This window comes from Pseudorca crassidens, chromosome 7 (assembly GCF_039906515.1).
Source record: "Pseudorca crassidens isolate mPseCra1 chromosome 7, mPseCra1.hap1, whole genome shotgun sequence".
In the NCBI taxonomy this organism is placed as follows: domain Eukaryota; kingdom Metazoa; phylum Chordata; class Mammalia; order Artiodactyla; family Delphinidae; genus Pseudorca; species Pseudorca crassidens.
The window spans coordinates 8,034,340-8,044,106 of NC_090302.1; the positions used below are offsets into that span (position 1 = coordinate 8,034,340).

Sequence of the window (9,767 nt, forward strand, 5' to 3'; positions counted from 1 at the left end):
GGAGATATAATAAACAAATAAATGAACAAGACAGTCTCTGACAGTGTTAAGTGTGATGAAGAAAAATAAAGCGATGTGATCATGACCGAAGGGAGGGGACACTTAGAGTCGGGCAAGGTGATGAGGAATAAAGCAAATCAAGTCGAGCGTGGAGGTGGGGGAGGATTTCAGGCAGAGGGAACAGCATCTGCAAAAGCCCGGAGGTGTGAGAGTTCGGTGGCCAAGGGCCAGCCGGGAGCCCCTGTGACCGTGTGCTGGGTGCAGGGACAGTGATTTGAGATGGGGCTGGAGAGTGGGCAGATGGGCCTGGGGCCACGCCGAGATGTTTGGACTTTGTTCCAGTGCCGTGGGAAGCCACTGGAGGCTTAGAGCGTGCGAGTGACATCATGCGATTTATGCTTTTAAAAGCTCACGCTGGCAGCTGTGTTCCTCTCTCTCACTCACCACTAAAATCCGCCACGCCACCCCGGCCTACACTGCTCCTGGCCCATAGTGAATGTTCAAAATAAGTGTTGAATGAATGCACGCCCCTGACTTCCTGTGTGACCTGGAGGTAGTCACTTCTCTCTCTGGACCTTAGTTTCCTCACCCGAAATACAGTCGGTGGGAATTTCACGCCAGGGTGTGTGGGCGGGACTGGATTTAGGTTACCCGCCTCCCCGAGCGCCCCGAGACCTGAGTCTCCCACCCCAGGAAGGGAATGTGGGGTGTTCCCCCGGTGGGGACCTTAACCAACGCGCGGCGGCCCTGCCCAAGCCCTGGACCGCGGTCCGAAGGGTGCTGCAGCCCCAGGGGCGGGACCCGCAGGCGATCCCCCGCGCCCCGGCTCGGATTGGGTGCAGCCGTGACCGGCACCACGCGATTGGTCGGTCCAGAAGCAGGGGCGGGGCCTAGCTCCTGCAGCGGGGCGGCCCGGCAGCTGGGGACGCGGCCAGAGCCCGGGGAAGCTGCTGCGGGGGCGATGGCCGCGCCGAGCCCGGGGCCCCACGAGGTAGGTGCAGACCCGAGAGAGGACAGGAAAGGAAAGGGTTGGAGGGCAGGGGCAGGACCTCCCCTCCCCGTGCAGGGCGAACACACCCCCATCCAAGCCCAGAAGGGGTCCTGCACTGGGCGGGACTGGGACACGCCCCACATGGGGCCGCAGGTCTGAAGCGGGGAGTCCGGCGGGTATCCCCCGAGAACTTCCTCAGTTTCCTCATCGGGAAAATGGAGACAATGATAAAAGCTTCTCCTTCATAGGGCTGTTAGGAGGTCAAGCTCTCAGACAGTGCTGGGCACATGGTGGGCGCCCAATGCGAAGGGGTCAGCAGCTATGATCTCAGCTTCGTGCTGACCCTCCGCGCTGGCCTGGAGGAACTCGGCATAGACGAGTGGAATAGATGACTGAATCACTGACATCACAGCTCCTACTATAAGGAGTTCCTGTGCAGGATGCTCAAACTCAACAGTAACAACAGTTAATACCTGCCACGAAGGAGTTATTATAGTTCTCATTTTACAGAGGAGAAAACGAGGTGCAGAAAGGTTCGGTGATCTACCTAAGCTAGTGAGAGGTTGCAGAACAAATGGTCTGCCTACTGATAATAAACATCACTATTGTGGGTGCTGACTGCATGCCAGGTACTGTCCCCTCACAACACCCAGTGAGGTGGGTACCAGCCTTATCTGCATTTTACAACTGAGGAAACTGAGGCAGAGAGGGATGAGGGGTGAGCTGACAAGCAGTGGATGTGGGACTCAGACCAGGGTCTCTCACCTGTGGGATGCTTGCTGCCTCAGGCTCATTGCTTCTGGTGCCTCCCACCCCAGGTCCTGACCCCCTCCCCAGAGGCTGGACACAGAGCTGCCACCTCGAGCTCTGGCCGCCGTGGCCTCCTCTGGCGTCTACGAGACAAGCAGTCTCGCTTAGGCCTGTTTGAGATTGGCCCAGGGCATGAGCTGCACCAGCTGACGTGTATGATGCAGGCAGGGCTGTGGGCTGCCACTCAAGTGTCCATGGACCACCCACCCACGGTGAGTGGCCAGTCTGTCCCGTGCACCTCCACAGCACCGACAGCAAGACCAGGCTGATGCCCTGTCCTGCTAATACTGCAGGGCTGGGGAACAGAGCGGGCTAGATAGAAGGAGAGGAAGGCAGGGGCTTGGTGCAGGGAGGGAGGGACATTCTGGGGTGGGGGCTGAGGCCAGGAAGCCAGAAAGCCCAGGGTGTGTGGGGAGTGCGAGGAAGCCCCTGACCCGGGTGGTGGATGTGTGATCTAGGCGGGTCTCTGCCTCTCTTCGGGCTTCAGTGTCACCTCTGTGTAATGGACGGGAGGGATTGTACTCCTTGGTCTCTGAGGCCCTCCCGGTTCTGCCAGGGTGTGTGGTTAAGGGACCCCGCCCCCACCCCACCAGCCCAGCCCAGCCCATCCTCCCCGGAGCTTAGGCTGGGGCCAGGCTGGCTCAGCAGAAAGGGTCGCCCACTGCAAGCTCAGCAGCTGGACGGCCCGGGTGAGCATGTGTGTTGTTTGTGTGTGTGCATACATGTGCGCAGTGTGACCACATCCTGTGAGCCAGGTCCTAGCACAGGACCTGGAGGTCCAGGGAGAGAGTAGCAGTCCTCTCAATCTCATCACCTGCTGAAAATCTTCCATGGCTCCCCAATACTCAGCCTGGCCCCATGGTCCTGCTGGCTCAACCCCAAGGGCCAACTGTCCAGCCTCCTCCGCAGTCCATCCTTACTCGCTTCAGTCACTCGGGCTCTCCTTCCCTTCCTGGCGGCCACCACTGCTGTTCCCGCTCCTGTGAGCACCCTGCTCCTCCTCGCCACTGCCCTTGAGATTTCAGCTTAGGGGGCACCTCCTCCAGGAAGCTTTCTCTGATCCTGCTTCTCCCAGGCTGAGTCAGACAGTCCTAGGCTTCTAGTCCATCCCCTTTGGCTGGGAAGGCACCTGGCGACGCTTTGGCCAACGTGTGTCTGGGCACATGCGTCAGGCTCTAGCTCAGAGACTGGTGCTGGGGACCCAGCAGTGAATGAGACGCACCTAGGACCTGCCTTGGGTTACTCTCCTCCTCCCTCCAGCTCTGGGAGGGCTGGCAGTCTATCTGCCCAACTCAGGCACACCCAGATTGGTCCCCACTGGCTGGAGGAATCAAATTGGGGGGAACGGGGGTGAGGCCAGGTACAGGATGCTTGGGAGACCCTGGGCTGGCACTGGGGGGTTGAGACTTGCCCTGAGCCCCTCTGCTCCTTGCTACAGGGGCTGCCCACGGAGGAGGATTTCTCCGAGGTCCTGACCCAGGTTCACGAGGTAGAAAGCCCGAGTGCTGCATGGGAGGGGGTGTGTTCTGCTCCTCTCCTCAGTTTCCCCATCTGTGCAATGGGAATGACGGCTTGCCCCAGGGCTTTGCAGGAAGGGTGTGCTTACCCTGACCCTCCCGCGCCAGAGCCAACTGTACACACCTGGGCCCCAGGGACACTCTCGGGGCTGCTCTTCCTTTCCGCAGGACTTCGAGCTGGGCACCCTGGCTGGCCCCGCCTTCGCCCGACTGCGGCGCTCCCTAGGGCTGGCAGAGGAGGACTATCAGGCTGCGCTGGGTCCCGGCGGCCCCTACCTGCAGTTCCTCAGCACCTCCAAGAGCAAGGCCAGCTTCTTCCTGTCGTGAGCTGGTGGCTGGGGTGGGGAAAGGGTGCGAGAGGTGTCCGGGGCGGAGGGGGGGGCTCTTGAGGAGAGAGACAGCATGGCCAGGTCAGGGTGGGTCAGGGCCGGATAGCGGTCAGATGGAGGAGGAGACTGGGGGCGAGGGCAGGAGGCGAGAGGGGCGGTGCGGACGCGGCTCCTGCCCCACCTGGTCAGTGACCTCTCCGTCCCGCCCCCCAGCCACGACCAGCGCTTCTTCCTGAAGACCCTGCGGCGCCGGGAGGTGCGGGCCCTGCTCGCCCACCTGCCCCGCTACGTGCAGCACCTGCAGCGGCACCCACACTCGCTGCTTGCGCGGTTGCTGGGTATGACCGGCCAGGGACCCGGGACTGCGGGGCGAGGGGAGGGGTGAAGAGAGAGAGCGAGAAGGGGAGGGGGTCAGGGAGTGGGCGGTTCCAGGACGGGGGGCGTAGGGTACCCGAGCCCGAGCAGGGTGGAGGGGACTGGACAGGAGGCGGGGCCGGCTGGGGGCAGAGTTCAGGGGCGGGGCGGGTCCTAGACAGCAACGTAGGAGGGCGGGGTAGGTGGGCGGGGCCAAGACCTCGGGCGGGGCCCAAAGGGGGCGGGGTTGGGATTGAATAGTCCCGAGAGGAGGGTATATGGGCAGGGCTAGCCCTGGGGGACACGGCATCTTTGGGGCTAAATTTAGAAGCGGGTCGACTTGGGACACCACCTCAAGCTGGGGAAGGGGTCTGGGGGCGTGGCCTGAAGGCTCGGGATGCGGCGGATCGCGAGAAGGAGGCATGGCCTGGAACTGGGGCAGGATGCACCCGGCGTTGCCGAGTTTGGGGCCTCTCTACCTGACGCCCTCTCCCTTTCCAGGAGTGCACAGTCTGCGGGTGGCCCGGGGAAAGAAGGTGGGTGAGGCCGAGGTGAGGGGGCCGGGCCGGAGGGGGCGGCTGGAGGGTGAGATCCTGTCCTCCCTCACTTCCTACCCCCGTCTCCAGAAATACTTCATCATCATGCAGAGCGTCTTCTATCCCACCGGCCGCATCTCCGAGAGGTGAGTCGGCCTCCCCGCCCCACCCAGAATGTGCCACCTGAAGCACCCACACTCACTAGACAGACAGCGAAACTGAGGCGCAGGGAGGAGAAGGGACGTTACCAAGATCTCCTGACGGGTCGGAGACAGTGATTCCCAGGACCAGCATCTCCTGAGCACTCAGTATGCCATAGGCGCTGTGTTGAGACATTTGCATTCATCATTTTCCTTATTCCCAGAACAACTCTTGAGGGGTAGCTGTCCTTATCATCCCCATTTTGTCGATGAGAAACTGAGGAGGGGAAAGCCACACAGCTACTAGGTGAGGAGCAGGGATTCAAACTAGCCTCTGATTGTAGGTGGCCCTCTGAGCCTCCTAGCCCTGCCTCTGCCTGCGAGCTCCACGCTGGTGCTCTCCCAGGGCGCGGACTTCACTCATGCCCTCTGTTGCTGCGTCTAGGGTTGGGCCCCTCTGTCCGGGATACCCCAGGGATGACAAGGTGCCAAGAGGCAGTCACAGGCAGGGGTAAAGTCTGGACTGGACGTTCAAAGGCCTGAGTTGGAATCCCTGCTCTGCCCTTTACTCACTGTGTGGTCTTGGGCAAATTAAAAACAAGACAAAACAGAAAACCTCTCTGAGGCTTTTTCTTCATCTCTAACATGGGGACAGTAACGGACTGGGGTTGTGCTGAGAATCTGGACAGTCACCCAGTGGAAGCTCTTGTTTCTTATTACCTCGTGAGTTCCCTGTATGTCTCAAGTCTGTATAAGGTTGAATTCTGTCTCCCCCACCCCTCACTTCCCAGGTATGACATCAAGGGCTGTGAGGTGAGCCGCTGGGTGGAGCCCGCCCCTGAGGGCAGCCCCCTTGTCCTGGTGCTGAAAGACCTCAATTTTCAGGGCAAGATCATCAACCTGGGTGAGCCACGGGGGCGGTCACTGCCTACTCTTCCTCCATTTAGAGTGAAGTTAGAAGGGTGTCCCTGGCACTGCTCTCTGCCTGAGTCTTTTTTTTTTTTTTTTTTTTTTTTTGTGGTACGCGGGCCTCTCACTGTTGTGGCCTCTCCTGCTGCAGAGCACAGGCTCCGGACGTGCAGGCTCAGCGGCCACGGCTCACGGGCCCAGCCGCTCCGTGGCATGTGGGATCTTCCCAGACCGGGGCACGAACCCGTGTCCCCTGCATCGGCAGGTGGACTCTCAACCACTGCGCCACCAGGGAAGCCCCTCTGCCTGGGTCTTTAATAGCCCAGATTCTGGAGTCAGGCAGAGAATCCTAACTCCACAGCTTTCTAGCTAGGTGACCAAGGCAAATTACAGATGAGTTCCCTCATCTGTGAAATGGGACAGTAATGACATCTGCCCTTCTAGGGCAGATGTGTATGGAGCCCTCAGAAACTTGCCTGGCACACAACGAGCACTCAGGTGGGGGCACTGATGCTCCGGCAGGGCCCCAGCGGAGCTGGCTCCTCCGCCAGATGGAACTGGACACCGCCTTCCTCCGGGAGCTCAACGTGCTGGATTACAGCCTCCTGATGGCCTTTCAGCGTCTCCATGAGGATGAGCAGGGCCCAGGCAGTAGCCTCATCTTCCGCACAACCAGGTGGGCCCCCCAGAGGCAACAGCAAGAATGAGGTGATGAGAACATGGAAAAGACAGAGAGTGTAGTGGGGGAACAGCACCGGCAAAGGCTCGAAGACTGGAAAGTGCAGTGTTTGTGTGTATGTGTGTACGTGTGTGTGTGTGTGTGTGTGTGTGTGTGTGTGTGTGTGTGTGTGTAGCGTGGAGGGCTGGAGAAGCCTGGCCGGCAGGGGTAGCAGGCACAGATGGATCACAGCAGAGGAAAGACCAGGTGAGATCCAGTTGGGCTTTTGAAGAATCTGCCCATTTTCCAGAAGGAGATGTGGAGCCATTGAAGGTTTCAGACCTATTTAATTTTTGCCTTAGAAAGAGCCCTTGCCCCTTAACTCGGTCATTTCACTTTGAGGACCCCGAAGTCATCACCACTGGCACCATCATCTTGTTGCCTTCCTCTTGCATGCAGCCAATCTTTGCATGCTGACTATGAGCCTCATTGAGAGGATGGGCTCTTTCCCATTTTAGAGATGTGGAAACTGAGCCTCAGAGAGAGGAAGTGAAGTTGTAGAATGACTTTTGAGGATTCATGTTAGTACTTGGTTAGTGACTTGCATTTCAGTCCTCCAAGGCCCACATCTGTGGTTGAACCGAATTACTCAGGGTTTAAGACAGGCACTTCAAGGAAATAAGTTCATTGATCCAGTGGGTGGACAAGACAAGTGAAAAATGATGTCCACTCACTAGCCCCCATCCCCACCCCTTGGAGGAAGACCTTGGGATGGGTGAGTCTTGGGCACAACCCAAGGTAATGGCTTGGTGGGCACATCCTGACCAGATGGTGGAATGCCCACCACGGGGCACAGAATCCACCAAGTCTGCCCATCCAACCTAGGTCAGCTTCTCCCTTGCCCTCTACCCCCAGATAGTGCTCATATTACAGCCGTCATTCAGCAGGTAAACCCTAGTGTGCATACAACGGTTGTTTCTCCATGCTGCCTGGTAAAAGGTCACAGCTACAGCCCCACCCCCACCCAGTTCCCAGCCCCTCATTCAGAACCCACCACACCCAGGTTAACCCTCGCACTGCAGAGAGTACCAGCGCTCTGTTCTGGCCCCCAGACCACTCGGTTCTGATTGGTTGGTGCTTGGGTGGGACTTTCTTTGATTGGTTTCTTTCCCCCAAGACCTGGGCAGGGCAGGGATAAAGCCCTCAGCGACCCCCCCACCGCGACCCCCACTCCCAAACTCCCACCATCACAAGAGGACAACGTTAGGGGACTGAGCCTGCTTCTGGTTGGGATTGGGGGCCCAGCCAGAGGCACCTTCTGATTTGGAATACAATTTGAGGCAAAAAGACACACCACCTGCAAACTTGGGTTGGACTTTGTCTGCAAGGTTTCAACTCTGCCACCCTGAAACTTCCAGGGTTGGATAACCCCAAACAGCAGTTTAGGAAGTACCCAAATATGGGACTTACCCAAAGTGATGTGACACATAAGTGCAGAGCCAGAGTCTGTGTGACCCAAATGCTCTAGACCAGCGCTACCCAGTAGAAATTTAATGCGAGCCATACATGTAGTTTTAAATTTTCTAGTAGCCTCATTTTTAAAAGTAAAAAAGAAATAGGTAAAAATAATTTTAATAACATATTTCACTTACTTCGTACATCCAAACTTTTATCATTTCATCATCTAATCAATATAAACATTTATGAGATATTTTACATTCTTTTTCTCACACTGCTTTGGAAATCCAGTATGTATTTTATACTTACTGCGCATCTCATTTGGGACTGGCCACATTTAAGTGCTCAGGGCCACATATGGCTGGCTGGTGGCTGCATGATGGACAGCTCAGCTTTAGACCGTCAACTGCACTTTACTCAGCCACCCAGTTTATCTGACATCACGGGTCCGGGCACACGGGAGGTGTGGGAATGACCCAGGGGCAGCATGGCCATGCTGACAGGGTCCATTGGCTGGGGCTCCCTGGAGGAGGTGGTAACCTCACCCTCCTGTCTGCCCCCAGGTCTATGAGAGGGGTACAGAGCCTGGAGGAGCCGGAAGCCCAGAACCGCCGGCTGCTGCCCGACACCCCCAACGCCCTACACATCCTGGACGGGCCAGAGCAACGCTATTTCCTGGGCCTCGTGGACCTCACCACAGTCTACGGGCTCCGCAAGCGGCTGGAGCACCTGTGGAAGACGCTGCGCTACCCAGGCCGGACCTTCTCCACCGTCAGCCCAACTCGCTACGCCCGTCGCCTCTGCCAGTGGGTGGAGGCGCACACCGAGTGACCGGCGCCCAGCCGCGCTCTCCCCACCTGGACAATGGTCGCCCGCTGGGGACGCGGGTTCCACCTTGGCCCGGGCAGCGGGTCGGGCTCTCCTCGCCTGTTGTTCCTCCTATTGGCCTCCAGAGGGCAGCATCCCCTAATTAATATTATGAACTCATTTTGCTGCGGATGCTGTGCCTGGCATTGTATCAGGGACTCCCTTACATTAGCTCATTTAATCCTCAAAAAAAAAAAAATGCTATTATTCTTTTTTTTTACAGACCATGAAATGAAGGCTCAGGGGGTGAAGGGACTGAGCTAGATCATTCAGCAATAAATGCTGGAACCAGGACTCAACTATGCCTTTTGGACTCAGGAGCCTATATTCTTACTCACCAGCTCCCACAGCCCTGTCCTCACTGGGGAAGGGGGGAGGCTGAAGCCACCAAGCCCAGCCCCCTTGTCGTCCAGATGGGGAAACTGAGGCCCAAAGACTTTAAGGGACTTAGTACGGGTAAGTGGCAAGGCCAGCCCAAGAACCCGGGCCTCCCAACCCCCCGCCCTGGCTCAAGCAGGGCCCACTGGCCTCCCTCTGGGGTGGCCCCCCTCACTCCTGCTCTTCTAGGATGCAGGTTGGAGGAGGTGGGGGAGTGGGGGGGCTTCAGCTCTGGGAAACATTAGACTGAGGTCCACTATGGGTCTTGAGTAAGCTCTGCCCTCCTCTAGGAGTCACTTTTATCATCTGTGAAATGGGAGCAGGGGTTGGTGGTCAGATGGAGGGACCTGGACACACAGACATCACTGGGAGCAGAGAAGAAAATTGCCTGCATAGCCTGTGATCTTTCCTTCTCCCTCCTCCAGGAAACTCCAACTCTGCCTTTGGCCCCAGTCCAATCCGACCATGCCCAAGTGGCTCTTTCCTCTAGAGCTTCTCTGGGGCCTGGCTGTGTGATCAGGACAATGTGCTAAACCTCTCTGTGCCTCAGTGGTCTAATCGTTAAAATGGAAACATTTAACTCATTAAATATTTATTGAGCACCTGCTATGTGACAGGCCCTCTGCTGGGAAATGGGGACGTGGGGTGGATCAAGATGCATAGATTCCACCGCCACAGAACTCACAGTCGGGGGGGGGGGGGGGACAGTGACAAAAGCAACCTGTGTGACAAAGCCTTGCGAAGGAACATGGGGCTGTGGAGCTCAGGGAAGGAGCCTCTACCTAATTATTTGACGGGTGGGTGTGCTCTAACCCCTTCA

The 9,767-nt window shown here is 57.8% G+C and overlaps 1 protein-coding gene across 6 annotated transcripts; it reads left to right on the forward strand.

The window, feature by feature from the left end:
- Positions 1-371: 371 nt before the first annotated feature.
- On the forward strand, positions 372-9,496 carry PIP5KL1 (phosphatidylinositol-4-phosphate 5-kinase like 1). 6 transcript variants are annotated; one of them, XR_010944847.1, is made up of 11 exons: positions 374-991; positions 1,810-2,013; positions 3,240-3,290; positions 3,487-3,641; positions 3,861-3,985; positions 4,503-4,537; positions 4,628-4,683; positions 5,469-5,581; positions 6,031-6,262; positions 8,266-9,025; positions 9,373-9,496. XR_010944847.1 is itself a non-coding variant. In XM_067743194.1 (10 exons), exons 1-10 carry the CDS (start codon positions 701-703, stop codon positions 8,531-8,533), a joined length of 1,509 nt encoding a protein of 502 aa, XP_067599295.1. In that variant the 5' UTR covers positions 372-700; the 3' UTR covers positions 8,534-9,496. The 6 variants fall into 6 exon arrangements, 5 of the variants coding, with proteins under 5 accessions (XP_067599295.1, XP_067599294.1, XP_067599296.1 ...); XM_067743194.1 differs by having other exon boundaries at positions 372-991; positions 4,649-4,683; positions 8,266-9,496; XM_067743193.1 differs by having other exon boundaries at positions 8,266-9,496.
- Positions 9,497-9,767: the final 271 nt, after the last annotated feature.